The 21,899-nt window shown below is 40.1% G+C and overlaps 1 protein-coding gene across 3 annotated transcripts in view; it reads right to left on the bottom strand.

Annotated features, from left to right (window-relative positions):
* Positions 1-21,899, bottom strand: part of kiaa0513 (KIAA0513 ortholog) — a 261,844-nt gene that overhangs the window by 122,148 nt on the left and 117,797 nt on the right. For all 3 annotated transcript variants that reach the window (XM_034175730.1, XM_034175729.1, XM_034175731.1), the window contains one exon: positions 18,249-18,319. In XM_034175730.1, the coding sequence (XP_034031621.1) occupies positions 18,249-18,319 (71 nt within the window). The remainder of the gene's footprint in view (positions 1-18,248; positions 18,320-21,899) is intronic.

Below are 21,899 nucleotides of genomic sequence, written 5' to 3' on the forward strand. Positions count from 1 at the left end.
TCAGAAACATGGTTAAATGAGGATAATAAAGATCTGGTATATCTTGATGGTTATGAATTGTTGCTGGTTAATAGGCAGACGAGAAGGGGCGGAGGCGTTGCATTGTTTGTAAGGTCAGATTATAACTGTAAACTCATTAACAACATGTCATTTACAGTGGACAACATCATGGAATGTGTTACCATAGAAATGACATCTATAAACTCCAAAAACATAGTTGTTAGTTGCATTTACAGAGCTGCTGGGACAAATATTGACACCTTTGAAGACATTATCTTAGGAATGTACAACAAAATCAACAGAAATAAGCATTTATTTGTCTGTGGAGATTTCAATATAGATTTTTTAAACCCTCACAATCATCCACAAATTACCTCATTTATAAACACCTTGTACTGTTTAGGACTGTTTCCAACCATCATTCATCCTAGCAGAATAACTATGGACTCAACAACTCTCATTGACAATATTTTAACTAACGTTATATCCGGTAATCTTAGTGGGGGACTACTGGTCAGTGATATCAGTGATCACTTGCCAGTTTTCTCAGTCTTTGCATTGGAGGGTTGTTGTAAGTATCGAAGCAATATCAAATTCATGAGTAGAAAAGTAACACCTGAAACAATTGATAATTTAAGGGAGGATTTATCAAGTCAGAATTGGTCAGATGTTTTTGTTGATGATGTTGACAGGTCACATGATGCTTTCATTTCCATTTTTTCCAGTTTGTATAATAAACACTGTCCATTTGTTGACAAAATATATAGAAATCAATATAGCAACAAACCATGGATAACTAAGGGACTTCAGAGGGCATGTAAAAAGAAAAACGTACTATATAAACAATTCATAAAACTACGAACTAAGGAAGCTGAAAGTAAGTATAAAACATATAAGAATAAGTTAATCAATATCATGAGACTCAGTAAAAAAACATATTATAATGAGTTACTTGTCAAAAATAGAAATAACATCAAAAACACATGGAACATATTAAATGAAATAGTAAAAAAGAATAGAGTAACTAGAGATTATCCTTCATTTTTTCAGAGTAACAACTACATCACGATTGATAACGACGAGTCTATTGCTGAACACTTTAATGAATACTTCGTTAATGTGGGTAAAAATCTTGCCAGTAAGATTGACTCATCAACTAATAACTTCTGGGTAAATAATTCAACGTTTAACAAATCTGTTTCAATGTTCATTGGTGGTACTCATGAAAGGGAAATACTTGATCTGGTTCATGGTTCAAAAAGTAAGAAATCGACTGATTTTAATAATTTGGATATGGCTTTATTAAAAAAAGTTATTGATTGTATAGTAAAACCGTTCAATTATATTTGCAATATGTCACTAAGTACTGGTAAATTTCCTTCTCAAATGAAAATAGCCAAAGTAATTCCTCTGTTTAAAACTGGTGACAAACACACATTTTCTAATTATAGACCTATATCACTCCTGCCACAATTTTCCAAAATTTTGGAAAAAATATTTGCTAAAAGATTAAATGATTATTTACTGAAGCATAACATCATTTGTGAAGAACAATATGGATTCAGAAGGTCTCGAACTACATCACATGCTTTGATGGACTTTGTGGAAAGTATAGCAACTGCAATTGATAATAAACAATACACAATAGGTGTTTTTTTTTGATTTACAGAAAGCGTTTGACACAATTAACCATGGAATACTATTAAGTAAACTGCAGAAATATGGAATCAGAGGTCTGGCATATGAATGGATAGCTAGTTATTTACAAGGCAGATTTCAGTATGTTCAATTCAATAACACAAATTCTGAACTCAGGGATGTCACATGTGGGGTGCCGCAGGGCTCAGTGCTGGGTCCTTTGTTGTTTATAATCTATATAAATGATATAGGTTGGGTGTCAAATTCACTGAGATGTGTCCTTTTTGCGGATGATACAACTGTGTTCTGTAGCGGTGAAAATCTTGAACAGCTTCTGGACATAGTGGAGAAAGAACTGGAAAAATTTAAGGTTTGGTTTGACGCTAATAAGTTGTCACTCAACCTTGGGAAAACTAAATGTATTATATTTGGAAATAAACAGGCACCCAAATGTAAAAATTTAACTATAAACAATAAGGAAATTGAGTTAGTAACAGAGAATAAATTTTTAGGTGTTATAATTTATAATAAACTTAGCTGGAAACCACATATAAATTATATGAAATCAAAATTGTCAAAAACTATAGCCATTTTGTATAAAGCCAAAGACCTACTGCCGCAAGAAGGGTTACTTACTTTATATCATTCTCTGATGGTACCATATATGACATATTGTGTTGAGTCATGGGGAAACACTTACAAATCAAATACCAATCCAATATTCCTTTTGCAAAAACGAGCCATACGAATCATCTGCAATAAACAATATCGTGAACCAACTCATTCTCTATTTGTGTCTTTAAATTTATTAAAATTCATTGATTTGGTCGATTACATTACAATTCAAACTTTATTTCGAGCGAAAAACCAAGCCTTACCGAGACATGTCCAGAGTCTGTTCCGATTGAGGGAATCCAGATATAGTTTAAGAGGTTGTGCAATTTTTATGAAACCACCAGTAAGAACAAATGTAAAGGGTTTTTGTGTGTCTGTGGTTGGGGTGAGGAAATGGAACAAATGTTCAACAGAGGTTAGAATGAGTAGTACCTTAGTGAGATTTAAGAAACTACTCAAAAAGAACATTATGTCTAAGTATCATAAAGAAGCAAATATAATTTGATTTATATGGAATGTTCAATTTATAAGTGGGACTTATTGTATATTTGAATGTGTGGGTATGTATATGCGTATGTAGATATATAGATATGGGTAGGTGTATATGTATATAAGTGACTGTGTGTTGTGAAAGTGTAGGTACACGGACCCACAACAGGGGGCGCAATGAACGGACAATAGAGAAAGGTGAATAACAAGTTTTACTGTTGTGAACAGGGCACAACCAATACAACAATTAATACTTTGTAAGTCGAAATCTGCTGGTGTTGTGTGGGCAGGCTCGAAGGTAGGAGACGTCCGTCCCCGTCGAACCGGAACCACCCAGATTTCCTCTGCCACCGAAAACCAGGAGTACTGGAACCGCCAAGTCCCGAATTCCCAGGTGGCCACTGCCTTCGCTCGTCGGATCCGGTACTGCTGGCGGGAAAGAGCACAAACACACAGGTATGGGTGCGACAGCACCCAGTAGACGGAGAGGGGAGAAGCCGCCTCCACCTCTTGAAATAATGAAGCAGGAAGGTGAGTACTTATCCAAGCAAGGTGCTTTCTGTAATCAGCTGTCCTGAAATAGTTTAGCAAGGTTTATCAGAGTCCTCAAAATATATACTAGCAGAGTAGGTTACCTTAATCTCAAGGCGATATCTCGGCACTGAGGTGGAGACGCTGTCCTGCTGATATACTCCGTCCTGAGTGCAGTCAGCTGTGTCTAGTAATGGGTGACAGCTGTCAGCCTGACAGCCTTCGTCGGCGGCAGCGCCCTCTGGTGCCTGGAGCCCGCACTCCAGGCAGGGCGCCCTCTGGTGGTGGTGGGCCAGCAGTACCTCCTCTTCAGCGGCCCACACAACACTGTGTATATGTATATATATATTTATGTTTGTAAAGTATATACGTATGTATATAGGTATATGTGGCACAGCCCAAGCAGAGGGTCACCCCCAAGAGCCTGGTCTGCTTGAGGTTTCTTCCTTATAGGGAGTTTTTCCTCACCACAGTTGCCTAGTGCTTGCTCTGGGGGTTGGTAAGGTTAGTCCTTACTGGCGTAAAGTGCCTTGATTCGACTTTCTTATGATCTGGTACTATATAAATATAATTATAAGTGAATAATATATTGATGTGTATGTCTGTGTGTCGACATGTAGTAGTGAATTTATATTTATGTAAATATGACTGATTAGAATTGTTGGACTTGTACTAGCAGGGGTGGGCGCTAATAAGCTTTGCTTCAGCCCACACCCTTTTGGACTCACTAGTTTTGTCTGTGTTTGTTTGTGGAATTGTTCATTTTTTTCTATTTGAATATTTTGTGTGCCGAATTAAAAAAACTTTGTCAAAATAAAAAAACAACTTTGTCACATACCATTTTCATTTAGTCATATTTTAGTCTACTAAAAGTGTTCATTTTAGTCTAGTTTTAGTCAAAAGAGAACTGAATGTATTTTAGTCTTCTTTAATTTGAGACATTTTAGAATTTTCATTAAAAAACAGATTTCTGTTGATAATTTCAGTCAATATTGTGTTTCACACGTCAAATACCGAATGTTATAATGACCTGATAAAATACACTTGTTGATTTATTGAAGATTTGTAGTGTTTTCTTGTAAATCCACAGATCTGTAAGGGTGCAGATCTTTAAAATTAAACATTTGTTGTATTTATTCTATTTGCACATTCAGAATTGGCTGGAAATTTGACAAAGCAAAGCAGAATAAAAAAGATTTGTAAAATTTTCATCTATTGTAAGAGCAACAACTTGAGACAATTTAATTTAAATATGACAATTCATATTTCATTTTTTATATACAACCCCAATTCCACTGAAGTCTCAGCCATTCACAAGCAAAGACGGGGTGAGGATCACCACTTTGTGAACAACTGCATGAAAATAAGTTAAAAAAAAAAAAAAAAAAAAAAAAAGTCCAACAGTTAAAGAACAATGTTTCTTAACATTCAACTGCAAGGAATTTAGGGATTCCATCATCTACAGTCCATAATATAATCAAATAATTCAGAGAATCTGGAGAACTTTCTACATGTAAGCAGCAAGGCCGAAAACCCATATTGAACGCCCGTGACCTTCGATCACTCAGGCGGCACTGCATTAAAAACCAACATCATTATGTAAAGGATCGCTTATTGAGTGTTGTTAGAAGGAAAGGTGATGTAACACAGTAGTACACATACCACTGTCCCAGCTTTTTTGAAACATGTTGCAGGCATCCATTTCAAAATGAGCAAATATTTGCACAAAAACAATAAAGTTTATCAGTTTGAACATTAAATATCTTGTCTTTGTGGCGTATTCAATTGAATATAGGTTGAAGAGGATTTGCAAATCATTGTATTTTGTTTTTATTTACATTTTACACAATGTCCCAACTTCATTGAATTTGGGTTTTATATTTCATGTCATTTGCTATAGATTATGTCATAAATAATGTTAAAATGATATTGGATGGATGGATCTGCTGCTTTGTTCAAAAGTCTACAGTATCTTTAATCTAAGCCTCAGAGAGTTGATCGGACACTTTAACACCGTGAGACAGAGTGTAGATGGAAACGAACATAGCGATCTTTAATCTGAGCCTCAGAGAGCTGATCAGATGGATTTACTCTACAGCACCTTTATTATTAAGTTTTTTTGATTTAGCCGTGTGACCTGTGACGTAATTTAGTGCCGTTGTCTTCTTAAATACGCAGTCATTAAAAAACATTTTGGCTTTTAGGTTCCTAGTTTGTAAAATGTAAATTAACTTTGTGGAGGCTGGTGTCCACTCTAGTGGCTTTTACAAATCTATGCTCAAACACACAGCAAGTGAGTGACTAGAGTCCCTTTATTCAGAGAGTAGTGACAACTGAGAACATTCCACCATTTTGGGGCTAATTGTGCTGAACTACTGAATGAACCGTTGATGTTTTCAACTTTTTTTTTTTTAATCATTTTATCATTTTTATCACATACAGCAACACATTCAGATACAGGTACTATCAAAATAAATATAAAAATAGTTAAAATATCAAATTTACATAAATTTACAATTGATAATGATTTATTTAATTACCTGAAAGCCTGATTTATGCTTCTGCAACTCTGTAACTAGTGTCATGACGCTGACAGTTTTCAAGTCTCCGTCACTATATTATGCTTTATTCTGGATTAATATGTCCCTCAACAAGCATTTCTTTCTATAGTCATCACCTCCAATTAAATGGTAAACTGTACAATTTCCTTTTTATGATTCCCTGTTGTAAATTTGCATACTTTTCTGATCCATTGTAACCAGCGTGCGCCCTGCCAAAACTATTGAAATATGAGAGGAAAAGATGAGGCGAGTGCCAGAGCGCTGAACTTTAATTTTGTACCTCTGTTATTGTGCACATCCAGACTGCTAGGGCTTTTTAATGGAAATACACTGCGAACGGACAGGACATTTTAGCCGATGGGAGTGAAAATCTGTTTCCAAAATCCATTATATATGTTGTATTTTACATGAAAAACCATACAAAAACATTGGGACTTTGTCTGGTGACTGCAAATATCTGGTTTACACAATGACGGTTTCGGTGAGTGTTACTGTACATGGGACTGAACAATAAATTTACCTCTCAAAATTTTGAAGATGAAGTGGCTTCCATCCCACACAGCTGACTTTATTTCCCAAATTTTTCTTCTGTTCAGGTCTGATGGGAATCTGTACATCTTGAAACCCTTGTTGTGTCTATTTGTGCCTCCAAATGCACAACAACCTGGGATTTTCAGCGAATAAATAAATAAAATAGCTGGATTTACATGCAGATTAACAGCGAATGCTATTTTGGCCCCAAGATGGCACCATAAGTCACGTGACTTTTTTTTTTCAGTTCGTCGTGTCGCTACTCTCTGAATAAAGGGACTCTAAGGATGACATCACCCCCTAAACAGGAGATGGAGGAGCTGACTGGCAGTGTTCATGGCAGTGTGAACAGCATTTGCCACACATTCGGTAAAAGTTATGAATCACTTAGCAAACAGAATTTTCCATCCATCCATTTTCTTCCGCTTTATCCGGAGTCGGGCCGCGGGGGCAGCAGCTCAAGCAAAGCCACCCAGACCTCCCAATCCACACACACCTCCCCCAGCTCCTCCGGGGGAACCCCAAGGCATTCCCAAGCCAGCCGAGAGATGTAGTCCCTCCAGCATGTCCTGGGTCTTCCCCGGGGCCTCCTCTCAGTGGGACGTGCCCGGAACACCTCTCCAGCGAGGCATCCAGGGGGTATCCGGAAAAGATGCCCGAGCCACCTCAACTGACTCCTTTCGACGTGGAGGAGCAGTGGCTCGACTCCGAGCTCCTCCCGAGTGACCGAGCTCCTCACCCTATCTCTAAGGGAGCGCCCAGCCACCCTGCGGAGGAAACTCATCTCGTCCGCTTGTACTCGCGATCTCGTTCTTTCGGTCATGAGCCAAATCTCATGACCATAGGTGAGGACCGGAACGTAGATCGATCGGTAAATCGAGAGCTTTGCCCCCCTACTCAGCTCTCTTCACCACAACGGTCTGATACAGCGACCGCATCACTGCAGATGCTGCACCGATCTGTCTATCTATCTCACGCTCCATCCGTCCCTCACTCGTGAACAAGGCCCCGAGATACTTAAACTCCTCCACTTGAGGCAAGGACACTCCACCGACCTGAAGAGGGCAAAGCACCTTTTTCCGGTCGAGAACCATGGCCTCGGATTTGGAGGTGCTGATTTTCATCCCGGACGCTTCACACTCGGCTGCAAACCGCCCCAGTGCACGCTGAAGGTCCTGATTTGACGAATCCAACAGAACCACATCGTCCGCAAACAGCAGAGACGAGATTCTGTGGTTCCCAAACCAGACCCCCTCTACACCCTGGCTGTGCCTAGAAATTCTGTCCATAAAAATAATGAACAGAACCGGTGACAAAGGGCAGCCCTGGCGGAGGCCAATGTGCACTGGAAACAGGTTTGACTTACTACCGGCAATGCGAACCAAGCTCCTGCTGCGGTTGAAAAATGACTACGGTCGTCATTTTTCAAATTTCCTTTTTTTTACAAATGAAAAATAATGACATATTTACAAATACAGATTTATGTGTAAAACCCACCACACGTTTCAGTATATAGTTATACTGATCAACCAACCACTGAAGTCAGGAAACTAATGTTCCCATAATGCATCGCGGCATGTGTGTCTAAACACTAAAACATTACTAAAACATATAGCTGATATTTTCATTTTGTAAAATGACAGATGTGACATTAATTTCAATAACTTGTCCGGAATTAGTTTAATTAAGATTCAAGATTTGAACAACTTTATTGATCCCTAAAAGGGCAATTCAGACAAAAAAATACAGCAAGTAATCCAGAGTTATTACTAGTTGAACGTAATAATGGCACACATCAGAATTAAAACACTGCAGATATACATTTGATTGTTTATGTACGCTAAACTTTAAGACAGTCTGTCATCCGCAGTCTCCTGCGCAGCCACGAGCTTCTGGGAGAGGTGGAAGGGGTGGTGGGGGAGAGAATTGCAGGGCAGAGGCAGGGGCGGTGTGGGGGGGACGTGCATCATGTGAGCAAATGAGATGAGTTCGTATCAGTCAGATGAGTTTGTATCAGTTTCTGTCAGTGTGTGCATAAAGTCTGGAGTTGCCTTGACAACATCAGACTGTAGGGCGGGACAGAAGATAAGAGGGCAGCCAAATGGTTCATCAAGGCTGTAGAAATTCTTCTGGAGAAAAACAGCAGTGCGTTTTGGCCTTCGGAGGCTGATAAACCTGACATGTTTAGGGTTGAGCAGAGAAAAATATTTGCAGCTCCTCTGACAGACCAAATCCAATTTATGAGTATTCCCTGGTCTCCGACACCTTCCTTTGCAAGGCGTACATTTGCTCTGAGATGTTATCCAACTTACGTCTAAGTTCAAGGGTTAATGCAGTCTGAGACTGCATCGCCTTGCCCAACTCATTAATCATGACGGATAGGTGAGGGGTCATGGTTCTGCTAGCAGCCGTCTTGCCAATTCAGGTCAGGGCAGCACATAAACCAATAAGCGCCAGCCCTCCCACTATAAAACCAAATAGAAATAAATCTTCGACGTCCTCCACAGAGAGTGATACTAAGCACGCAAGACGCCACTTCTCCCAGGCATTGATAACATAGCTCACAGGTTAGGTTCCATCTGGGCACGCAGGGTCCCCCAGTCCTGATTTCCTTGTTGAAAAGATGGTGTCAATAGCGTTCAGAGACCAGCTGATTAATTCCATGGTTAATCCAAATGTAGTTCGAAGAATTCAGTCTGGTGAAGTTGGGACTTTTGAAGGTTGGAGCAGAGATAGAAAAGCACAGAGGGAGAGGAGAGAGGAGGAGATGCAACCTTCCTCGCTGGAGTCCCAAGCTGATAAAATTAGAACCATAAGTCAAAACTGTCTGCCCTGTGCAGGACTCCAGTGATATGCTGGCAGGTCTGTATAGTGTTAAGATAAATTTTTTTCCTCCCTCCTTTCTCTCTGGTCACCAGGTCACTTTTGCTGAGAAAGGGCTGATCTGAGACAGAAGTGCTGACTTCTTGTTGTGTCAGCTGCCACTGTACTGAAGTCAATACTGAAAGTTATGGGTTTAGCTTTTATCTGTAACTTCCGCTAAATTTTTCAGGGATTTATCGATTTAGCTTTATCAAACTTTTCAGTTAACTTTTAACCAAAACTGATATCACAAAAGCCATAATCATTTTCATATTTTTGGCTTCCCTCATCCTAACTGACCTGCTTTTAAAGCTAGAAGCCCAAACAGACCCAGTAATGCTGATCTTAGACATTATATTTAAAAAAAAAAAAAGGTATTGCTTCACATCCCACTTTCATTGTGCAGAAAAGTTACATGAACTAAACTTATTTTTATATGGCTCATTAATTAAACTTAGTGCAGAACTATAATAAAACCTAGGCCGAGAGAAATGCTGATTTAAATGTTTTAGTTGTTAAAATTATTATTATTATACTATTATAAGTAGTAGTAGTAGTATGAAAAATGACTTCAAAAGTGGCCACGTCCCCCACAACATCCTCTATTCATCTGGATGCGCCCATGGTTTGCAGTCTCTGAGCAGGAACAATCATGAATTTGTGTTTTTATGTGGAATGCGTTGGTCTGAACAGTAAGAAGGTTTTATCAGTACATTTACATCACGACAACCTCAGAAACAGATTTTAGGCATAGTTTAGGTAAAAAACAAACAAAAAATAACTGTTAAGGTGTCGCAGGACTGCAGGTGTTTTAGTTTAACCACAGCAAAGACACACGCAGAAACACTCAGAGCAGACTTTGGAAAGAAAAGAAAAATATACTTGTAAAACTCTGCTCTTTGCTCAATGTGTCAGCACCATGATGCTGTGAGACACTCAAACACACCGCACCCTCCCACTGCAGACAGGACATAGAGGAATGAGAGGAACAGACACAGAAACTCAATGCCAACAGAAACAACAAAAACAAAACAGAGATGTTATTCTAACAATCCATTTTTGAACATTTTGAATGCAGTAAATTTCATATCTTGTGTCCAGCCTTGATTTTGCGTCAGCGCAACCCTTGCCCCTTTGGAAGCCCAACTGACGGAAATCCTTTACAGGGACAGAGAACTTTAGTCCCTGGAACTCTGGGCCCATATTCCCGAAGCAGCCTTAGGCTAAAAATAGCTCCTAGTGATGTTATTCTAATAAAAATCTTAGAATTCCTCGAATTCTTAGACATTTCTTAGAATTTTCCCTTGGTAAGATGAAAGTTGTCCACAAAACACCTTAGGCCTTATGAGAGCTCCTAAGGTGCCAAACTGGTAAGAGGAGGGAGGATGACACTTAAGAAGCCTAAGAATGTCTAAAGCCCCTTTAACAGCAGGGCTTGACGTCACCTTGCCTGGTTGACATCATATCTGTCCAGTCGTTCTCAATGTGTCTTGTATAATGGCACTACCTCTGACCTTGCTCACATGAGATTTGGGGTTCCACAGGGATCTGTTTTAGGCCCCTTGCTTTTCTCCCTGTATGTGGCACCCCTTGGGCATATACTGCAGAGTTTTGGGATTGCCTTTCATTGTTATGCTGATGATACTCAGTTGTACATGCCGATAACTGCAGGAAATCTCACTCCCATAAAATCCCTGGAGGACTGTCTTCTATCAGTGAGAAGCTGGATGTCTAGTAACTTCCTACTTTTAAACTTTAAGACTGAAATGATGGTTCTTGGTCCAGCGAGACATCGGCATCAGTCTGACCAGCTGGCGCTCAGCCTGTGTTCCTGTGTCATACATCATACGGACAAAATGAGGAACCTTGGGGTAATTTTTGATCCCACGTTGTCTTTTGACCTCCACATCAGGGATGTTACTAGGACTGCCTTTTTCCATCTGAGAAATACAGCGAGGATCCGCCCCATCCTGTCCATGGCTGATGCTGAGACCCTGATTCATGCTTTTGTTTCTTCTAGACTAGATTATTGTAATGTTCTATTTTCAGGGTTACCACAGTCCAGCATTAGGGGTCTTCAGCTGGTTCAGAACGCTGCCGCCAGACTTCTGACACGTAGCAGAAGGTCTGAACATATCACACCCATTTTGGCATCTTTGCACTGGCTCCCTGTCTGTGAGAGCAGATTTTAAGGTTTTGTTATTGACTTATAAGGTTGTTCATGGACTGGCACCATCTTATCTGGCTGATCTGGTGGAACTCTACGTGCCGGCCCGGGCTTTGCGGTCGCAGGATGCGGGACTTCTCTGTGTTCCCAGGGTGAAGAAGAAGTCAGCAGGCCAAAGAGCCTGCTGAGAGTCGTATCGTGCACCCACCCTGTGGAACAGTCTTCCTGCGACCGTGAGGCAGTCTGAGTCTGTGGACATTTTTAAGTCAAGACTCAAAATCTATTTTTATTCTCTTTCTTATGGACAGTTTTTATTTTTATTTGTTTTATTCTTTTACTTCTGTTTTTATTTATGTATTTGAATTTTTTTTAATTCATTTTTAATTATTTATTCAATTTTATGTTGACTTGTTTTATGTAAGGTGCCTTGAGATGGCTTTTGCTGTGATTTGGCGCATTATAAGCTAATTAAATTAAAATTAAATGAAATTAAAATTAGGGCTGCTTCAAGTTGCTGCGTCAGGTGTGCGCAGCAGGGGGGAGAGAGGAGAACCTGCATGCAGTTTGGCTGTGTACAGAAAAATCAGAGTGCACAGTTTGGCTGCAGCCAGACTGTGCACTCTGATTTCTCTTCTAGTTTATACAGTACTGTTCAGAATAATAGTAGTGCTATGTGACTAAAACGATTAATCCAGGTTTTGAGTAAATTTCTTATTGTTACATGGGAAACAAGGTACCAGTAGATTCAGTAGATTCTCACAAATCCAACAAGACCAAGCATTCATGATATGCACACTCTTAAGGCTATGAAATTGGGCTATTAGTAAAAAAAAAGTAGAAAAGGGGGTGTTCACAATAATAGTAGTGTGGCAATCAGTCAGTGAGTTTGTCAATTTTGTGGAACAAACAGGTGTGAATCAGGTGTCCCCTATTTAAGGATGAAGCCAGCACCTGTTGAACATGCTTTTCTCTTTGAAAGTCTGAGGAAAATGGGACATTCAAGACATTGTTCAGAAGAACAGCGTAGTTTGATTAAAAAGTTGATTGGAGAGGGGAAAACTTATACGCAGGTGCAAAAAATTATAGGCTGTTCATCTACAATGATCTCCAATGCTTTAAAATGGATTAAAAAAAAAACAGAGACACGTGGAAGAAAACAGAAAACAACCATCAAAATGGATAGAAGAATAACTAGAATGGCAAAGGCTCACCCATTGATCAGCTCCAGGATGATCAAAGACAGTCTGGAGTTACCTGTAAGTGCTGTGACAGTTAGAAGACACCTGTGTGAAGCTAATTTATTTGCAAGAATCCCCCGCAAAGTCCCTCTGCTAAATAAAAGACGTGCAGAAGAGGTTACAATTTGCCAAAGAACACATCAACTGGCCTAAAGAGAAATGGAGGAATATTTTGTGGACTGATGAGAGTAAAATTGTTCTTTTTGGGTCCAAGGGCCGCATGTTGTGTGGGCCGCCAGAAGAGGAGGTACTGCTGGCCCACCACCAGAGGGCACCCTGCCTGAAGTGCGGGCTTCAGGCACGAGAGGGCGCTGCCGCCTTCAGGAACAGCCGAGGTGACAGCTGTCACTCATCAACTATGACAGCTGTCACCAATCATCTGCATCTCACCCGGGATAAAAGCAGGATGACACCTCCACCACATCGCCGAGATATCGACTTCTGTGAGAGGTAATATTCTCTGCCAGTATTCTGTGATTTCAAGAGCTATTGTGTTGCAGCTGTCTACCAGAGGGCCGGCGTGGGTCGCGACTGTTTTGTCCTTCGTCTCGTCAGATAAGTGGTTAAACAGACGCTGCACGAGTGTGTGTTAAAGGTGGAGGTGGAATTCCCACCATTATTGTTACGGGGTGTACACACACCCACACTTGACTGTCTTTGTTCTCCGCCAGCAGTACCAGATCCGACACGCTGAGACGGTGGCCACCTGGGGACTTCGGGACTTGGCGGCTCCAGTATCCTTCGGGTTCGGTGGCGGTGGAAATCGTGTGGTTCCGGTTCGTCTCCAGACGGGCGTCTCCTATCGTCGAGCCTGCCCACACGACACCTTCATTAATTGACTTGTATTCATTCTGTAATCTGCTGTGTGTGGTTGTGATATTCACAACAGTAAAGTGTTACAATTTAACTCCCTCTATTGTCCGTTCATTTACGCCCCCTGTTGTGGGTCCGTGTCACTACACTTTCCCAACAGCCGCAGACAGTTTGTGAGAGGACCCCCAAACTCTGAATTCAAGCCACAGTTCACAGTGAAGACAGTGAAGCATGGTGGTGCAAGCATCATGATATGGGCATGTTTCTCCTACTATGGTGTTGGTCCTATATATCACATACCAGGTATCATGGATCAGTTTGGATATGTCAAAATACTTGAAGAGGTCATGTTGCCTTATGCTGAAGAGGACATGCCCTTGAAATGGGTGTTTCAACAAGACAATGACCCCAAGCACACTAGTAAATGGGCAAAATCTTGGTTCAAAACCAACAAAATTAATGCCTCGCAGATGTGAAGAAATCATGAAAAACTGTGGTTATACACCTAAATACTAGTTTAGTGATTCACAGGATTGCTAAAAAAGCAGTTTGAACATAATAGTTTTGAGTTTGTAGCGTCAACAGCAGATGCTACTATTTTTGTAGACGCCCCCTTTTCTACTTTTTTTTTTTTTTTTTTTTTACTAATACCCCAATTTCATAGCCTTAAGAGTGTGCATATCATGAATGCTTGGTCTTGTTGGATTTGTGAGACTTTACTGAATCTACTGGTACCTTGTTTCCCATGTAACAATAAGAAATATACTCAAAACCTGGATTAATCTTTTTAGTCACGTAGCATTACTATTATTCTGAACACTACTGTATTTGTTCTTGTGCAGGGCTGCAAGTCTGCACTCTGATTTCTGTTATAGTTTATCTTTCTTCCTTTGACCGCGAGCTGCGTGTGCATCCGTGAGTAAATGTGGAGATGTCTGGAGTTATACTTGATGTGGACATGTCCTGTCTCTGGCAATCAGTCTGTGAGCAGGACTTATGTCCTTTTTTATCCTTTATTTAACACAGTGATGAGAGAGTTTGAGGGGAGAGCAAGGAACTGCAGCAGCCAGACAGTTTTTTTTCTTTTAATTGTTCACATGTGTACGTGCGAACAAATTGTCCGTGAGTGGGCTGGAGATGTCCAGACTTTATACTGGATATGGACATGTCCTGTCTCTGTCAATCAGTCTGTGAGCAGGACTTTTATGGACTTTAAGCACAGTTGTGAGAGAGAATTTAAGAGCGAGCAGCTGCAGCACAGCAGGATTTATAAATTGGTATGATTTTATTTTATTATTACTTCTATTTTGTCATTTGATTTTTCAATGTACCACAATGGAAATAAGTGTTTTCACTTTCTTGTTATGCAAGTAATTTCAACTTATTTACAATTATATTATGTACTTTCACTGAAGTTATTAATAAACTCACGTGCCCACACACTTGTAATATGAACATAATCAGCATGTGAATGAGATACGTTCAAACATCTTCAAGCTGTATAACAATTCATTTTGTTGTCACCTGTGTGGAATGAAAGACAGGAGAGAGCTTTTGTCTTTTTGGCACTCTGCCACTAGGAGGTGCTCTTATTTTTCAGATAAAACAACACAGGGACGGCATCAAACACGATACACTTTTCACTTATGGTGACAACATGGTGACACTTAACTCAATAAACCAATTGAACTACAAAATACAATAAATCAAGAACACTAACAACACTGTTAAATGAACATGAACCACAATAACATTTACAACCCCAAAACCCAGAAATCCCATAATGTATTGCAGCACAAGAATTTACAGGTTTAGCGACCGGCCAGGCTATCGCTCCAGTTTTATTTTGCCGAGTATCATCATCATGACATTAAATTATTTTCATGATTACGCATTTCTTAATGCAGTTATGTGATCGGTTCATGTTACTGTTCATTCATATGTTGTTGTGCTGCCGTTGTTTGCTGCACCTTGCTGCTGGATCTGCCTCACTCCCCCTCCCTTCCTATGTCTGCTGGAGCCACCTGTGGAATTGATTAGATTCACCTGTTCACACTCATCAACCTCCTGTACAAATACTGCTTCTCTTCACGCTCTCAGACGCCGGAAACTAGAGTTGCCTCCAGGCTTCCTCTGCCTCGTCTCTGCAGCAATTTTTGTTCCATGTTTCTACGCTGTAAACTAACTCTGTTTCTTGCGTCCTCAGTGCTCCTGGTTCCGTCAGCTTAACTGTGCCACCTGGTCCTGTTCCGAGCTGGTTCCGGATGATAAGTGTTTGGGTGTGACGTTCCTGCCCCCCCCCCGTGTGCTCCAGCGGTCTCTCCTTCCTCCAGTGCCTGGCTTCCCTGTTTAAACTATTTACAATACATTTCAATAAATCATTATATTTTTGTACTTTGGCCTGTTTCCTGCATTTTGGGTCCAACTAACTGTCCCGTGGGTTTATCCCTAACATATGTAGGCGTGCAAAGCGCATTTATTTTTTATTTCCCCTTCCCTTTCTGTGACAACTAATCACAATTCTTACAGGACCACGTCATACCTAGCAACAAGGTCAACCCCGCCTCCTCACTAAGATAGGAGTTTCTGTCAACTCCTTGCCCAAAGTTGCTCTCAGGCACCTCTTGGGTCTCTCTTAGGCTGGGAGTCCTTGCCAGGATATTTTCGGCTAATTTAGGAGCTCTTTGAGGACTTTGAGATGCACCAAGGATACGGGCCCTGATGTTTAGTTTTTTCCATAGATTTTCTGTTGGATTAGAGGGCTGCATTGGGACTGGGATCCGCGGAACCCAACACAAATCTGGTGGGAGCGGGCGATCAGAACTCCGCTGTGGGCAGGAGCGGCCAGCCAAAATAAATAAATAAATAAATTTTAAAAAAGCGACGGGATGACTCAGTCAGCAAAGGAGAATAGTGTTGTTATATTTATTTGACAGTGAACATGGTTTTGCCTATTTGCTTATTTGTGTATTTGACTCCTTTACTTCTTACAGAAGTATTTTTTTTTCCTTTTCTTTTTACTATTGTTTATGCACCAATGACACTAGATCAAATTTCTTGTATGTGAGAACATACTTGGCAATAAATTTGATGCTGGTTAATTCCAGTGTAAAGTATACGGTGTCCACATGTTATTTTCAGCTTAAATAGAACATCTTTAATTTAACAGCAGCAGCTGTTAATTGCCAGTTTTCTTCAGACAAGTCAGGGGATGGATACATGAACATTTCCAAGTCACTGAATACGATGTCTTGGACTTTATTTACATCAGTTATGAAGAAATACAAACAGTATGACAGTATGGTAAATCTGTGTGTAGTAGACAGTTCTCAAATACTGAGTGACTGTACAAGAAGGAGAAGAGTGAGGAAAACCACCAAGACACCCAGGCAACCCAGAAGACGTTTCAGGCTTCTGTGACTGTGATTGGACAAATTGTGCATAGTGAAAGTTTTGCATTTTGTATCCCCTTCATGATGAAGTGGTACAGAGGAGGGTTTTATTAAAAAGAAGACCTGAAGGCTCAGCTACAATTTGCCAGAAGGTACATCTGATATGCAAGCCTAGAATGTCTGGGTGAAAGAAAATCCTGGGCCACCTTAGGGTTTATGCAGCCCTAGGGGTCCGCGAAATGGAAGCAAAAAATTAAACGGGCTTAATTTTTTTCGCTGACTTTCAGCGTAGAGCACACATTATTGCACAGAAGTCCACACCAACACACCACTACTGGACACCAAGCCTCCGCAATTGTACACAATCCTATGCCAGAGTGAAAAATCCTTTAAAGTTTTTTATCAGTACATAGCTGCACTGATAGATTTATTCATCCCACTAGACTTTGCTGGCAGTGAAGCTTCAAAACCAGGGAAGAAGAAGAGGCCAGCCAAGCTTCCACATTCACCAAGTCCTCATGGACAGATTGCCAGCGAGAGGACATGTCCACGTCCACATCCACTCCTCACTGATGGATCGCCAGCGAGAGGACGTGTCCACGTCCACATCCACTCCTCACGGATGGATCGCCAGGGAGAGGACATGTCCACTGATCTGTCCATGAGGAGTAGATGGATCACATGCGTGATCGCCAGCTGCAGCTCCACAGTGCTTTCACCTTAAGTTCTCTCATGACTGTGGCACGTTAAATAAAGTCCATTAACTCCTGGAAATAATGTATTCTGACTTTTTCCAATGTATCAAATCCATCTGCACAAAAGGTTTTTTTTTCCTGTGCGCAACTTAGGCAACCATTCCAGTGTACTTGATGCGCAGTACAATGCAAGTGTACGTAAGCCCAGTGTGAAAGGGAGTATTTTATGTGTTTTTATGAGCCAGTTGTTGAAGAAGAATTTCTGTGACCTTTGTGGGACAGACAAAGTTTATTCTATTCTACTGGGGTGATATTTTTTGATACAAAAGGAAAAAGAAGTCTCCATTTTGGTCCTGCTCCTCTAACCACGCCTATTTGAATTTATTCTTGACTGAACGTTTGCTGAATGATTTGCTTTGTGGTTTCAACACAACACAGCCGTTTTCAGAACGTCACAGACTTTGTGGTAAAATTGGCTTCACATCTGTAGCACAGTGCCTCAGTGGTTAGCACTGCAGCTTCACAACAAGAAGGTCCTGGGATCACTTCACACCCAGTCCTTTACTTTAATGGATTATTGACATCAATATCAATTCAAATATTCACAGATTGCTTTTCTGGCATGGAAGGCTCAACAGTTTTAAACTGAGATGAGAATATGTTCAAAGCCACATACAGACTGCGAACATGTTTGGAGAAAGTGAAATATACTTTACCAATATAGTAGAATGTGAAACACATAGTCATAAGGTTTTTGGCTGGGCTGTAGTCATCTGTCTGGTAACACCTGAAAAACCCAGAGAAAAAAAAAAAAAAAAAAAAAACACACTTTAAATTCCTTTAGAGAAAATCTGAAAACATAAATTACTGATGAATTTCATAAAATGTTACTGTACATACTTACAGTAAGTCACACCAAACTGAGACATTTGGAACAAATGTTTCATAACTTATTCAAACTAGGGATGTTCCGATCCAGATTTTTTAGCTTCCGAGCCGATATTTTAAATGATTAGTCTTGCCAATACCAATCCGATACCTATTTTGAAAGCGTTAAAAAAACACAACCATTATTACTCCTTATTCTTCTCTCCTGAATAAGATAAGAGGATATACTATAATAAATACATGATTTGACTTCATTCTTTCATTCACTGCATGACAGACAGAAAGGGCAGATAAAAATATAATTGATAATCAAAATTAAATATTGACACAGATAAACATAAAGCTCATGACGTGCTGACAACACTCATCACTCCTACATTTTTAAGCACTCATCAGTTTTGCACCAGCCACGCAACTTTAACTTAAACTTGACTTTTCAACTGGAGTGATGACTGTTCTAAGCGTGTCATGAACTTTATTTATATTTATGATATCTTGATTTTTGTTTGCAAGTTGACAGCTACCAGTGTGTAATTTTCTGGGTGACGACATCCGTCAGCCATGACACACACATGTCAGAAGGAAAATAATTGAAGTGCCAGACTGTGATAAGATTCATCTATATACCTCTTATAAATGCAGGTCGGCCTTGCAGTGATGACTGCACACCAGAACACAGTCAGACGTTGCGGGCAGTGTGCGCTCACCAGTGGTGGGCACAGCTAATCAAAAAGTTAGCTTTGATAACAGCTAATTAGCTAACTGAAAAGTTGTCTTTTATGAAGTAAACCGATAAACCACCCAAAAAATTATCGGAAGCTACAGCTAACCGATAACCAATAACTTTCAGTATTGGTACATTTGCAACTACTAACAAGCTGATTTTGAGTTTTAACACCACGATCGCTTCCGGTAGAGTCAAAGGCACCCACAAACCAAACCATGCATCAGCACTTCTGTATTTGTGCGCCCTGCCCACTGCTGGAAGCTAACACTGATTGGTTGACTCATTCATTCACTGTAAAAACAAATACATTAATGTGATGTGTGTGTTGGTCTACATATAAATGTGCTTTTGTAAAATATGCCATTTTTTTCATATGTAAAAAAAAAAGCCATTTGCAAAAGCCAAAAGTTGTGATTAGATAACCCTCTGATATAACCAGGGTCAAAATGCATAGAACACTGCCATCTACTGGCGCCCAGACGCTCAGACCCTAACCCATAATCCTTTGCATGCCAGAGAGTTGCTGCAGTTTAAACAGCACAGAGAGAAAACACATGACGACAATTGTAAATTAACATTATACAACCAAAATGTACATTTGTATTTCTTTTCATCAGCTGCAGCAACTCTCTGGCACGCAAAAGGATATGGGATACCTCAATACTTGGGGCGAATACTGCCGTGAACTCTACTGGCCAGAAGATGGTAGTCGAGACCCTGAAAACTTGCTAAAACAAATATTCCAAATAAATGATCCCTGTCTGCTATGTTTAATCTGCGTGGAATTTAATAAACGCAAACCGAATTTCTGACAACTTTTTTATTTTTATATGTATTACTCTGGAACAAAGAGGACAGATATTGTTGTAAAGGATAAGCAGGATATCAGAGCAATCATAAAGCGATTGTAGCTCACAGTGATTCCAAATGAAAATAATGGAGAAGCAACCTGAGCTGCTTCTGGCATTTTTACATAAAACAAACACAATAACAATATCTATAAACCCAGTGTGTGTGTGTGTGTATATATATATATATATATATATATATATATATATATATATATATATATATATATATATGAATAAGAGTTTTAGGCACAATATTCAAAGAGTTTAATGCTGTTGTCCGTGTGGAGCCTGATCAGAGCATCAAAATGGTAACATGGTATTGCTGTCACGAATATTAACATCATGCCTCTTACATCAGTGGCGTCTGATTACTGACTTATTAAGTTTACAGTTTCGCTGCCGTGTTTAGTGGAACAACAACCTTATATATCATTACAGCGATGCATCATTTCCTCAACTAAGACTGAACTTGAAGCTAGACTGCCTGATGTCTTAGCTTCACATTTGACAAATACCCAGTCAGTAGACAGACTTGTGGATAGTTTAAACTCAGTGCTCAAAACTACACTCGACATGATTGCACCACCTGTGTTAAAACCGCGCTCCCCCAAATCACAGTCACCTTGGTTCAATGATTATTTGCGTGACTTCAAGCATAAAGCAAGAGGTCTACGTAGAACAGAAATGGTGTCATTCAAAAGTAGAAGTATTTCACCTTGCATGGCGTGATGCTATCTTAGACTATAAGCATGCATTATTGGCTACAAAGTGGACTTACTACTCTGATTTGATCAACAAAAACAAGCATAACTCAAAGTTCTTGTTTGAGACGGCGGCAACACTTTTGCATGGACAACCACCTGTAGTTCGCTCTCCTTTTACAGCACAAGATTTCCTGGATTACTTTGGGAAGAAAATAGATTTTTCAGGTTAAACATATCCTGGCATGCCTTAATCCAGCCACTACAGCCTGCTATTGAGGTGGGCGCCACTAGTGAGGTATTACCTAGATTTACAGAATTTGATACTATCTCACTAGGCATGCAGACAAAACTCGTAATGTCAACAAAAAGCACAACCTGTTTATTTGATCCTATATCAACAAAACTGTTTAAGGACCTGTGGCCCACTCTTGGGCCGACTGTGCTGGAAATTATTCATCTTTCCTTAACTTCTGGATCTCTTCCTAAATGTTTCAAATCTGCAGTGATTAAACCATTACTTAAGAAACCTAATCTTGACCCTAGTGTATTGACAAACTATCGGCCGATATCAAATCGATAATTTTTCTCTAAAATTCTGGAGAAAGTGGTGTCATGGCAGCTCGTAGACTATCTTACTGAGAATAATCTCTTTGAGCCACTGCAGTCTGCTTTTAGAAAATATCATTCCACAGAGACAGCTCTCACTAAAGTGGTGAATGATCTTCTGCTTACAATTTTTTGGTTTACCACAGTCTAGCATTAGGGGTCTCCAACTGGTTCAAAATGCTGCAGCCAGACTTTTGACACGAAGCAGAAAGTTCGACCACATTACACCCATTTTGGCATCCCTTCACTGGCTTCCTGTCCCAGTGAGATCAGATTTTAAGGTTCTGCTACTAACCTATAAAATTATTCATGGACTGGCACCTCCCTACCTAGCTGACCTAATTAAACTTTAAGTACCAGCCCGGGCTTTACGTTCTCAGGGTGCAGGACTACTTTGTGTCCCAAAGGTGAATAAGAAGTCTGCAGGTCACAGAGCTTTCTCTTATCGTGCCCCTGTTCTGTGGAATGATCTCCCTGCGTCAATAAAACAATCAGATTCTGTGGAGACTTTCAAGTCCAGACTTGAGACGCACTTATTTTCCCTTTCATATGGCTAGCACACTGGTACAGTTTTGTTTTAGGCTTTTTAAC

The sequence above is a fragment of the Thalassophryne amazonica genome, chromosome 8 (genome assembly GCF_902500255.1).
Source record: "Thalassophryne amazonica chromosome 8, fThaAma1.1, whole genome shotgun sequence".
NCBI lineage: Eukaryota > Metazoa > Chordata > Actinopteri > Batrachoidiformes > Batrachoididae > Thalassophryne > Thalassophryne amazonica.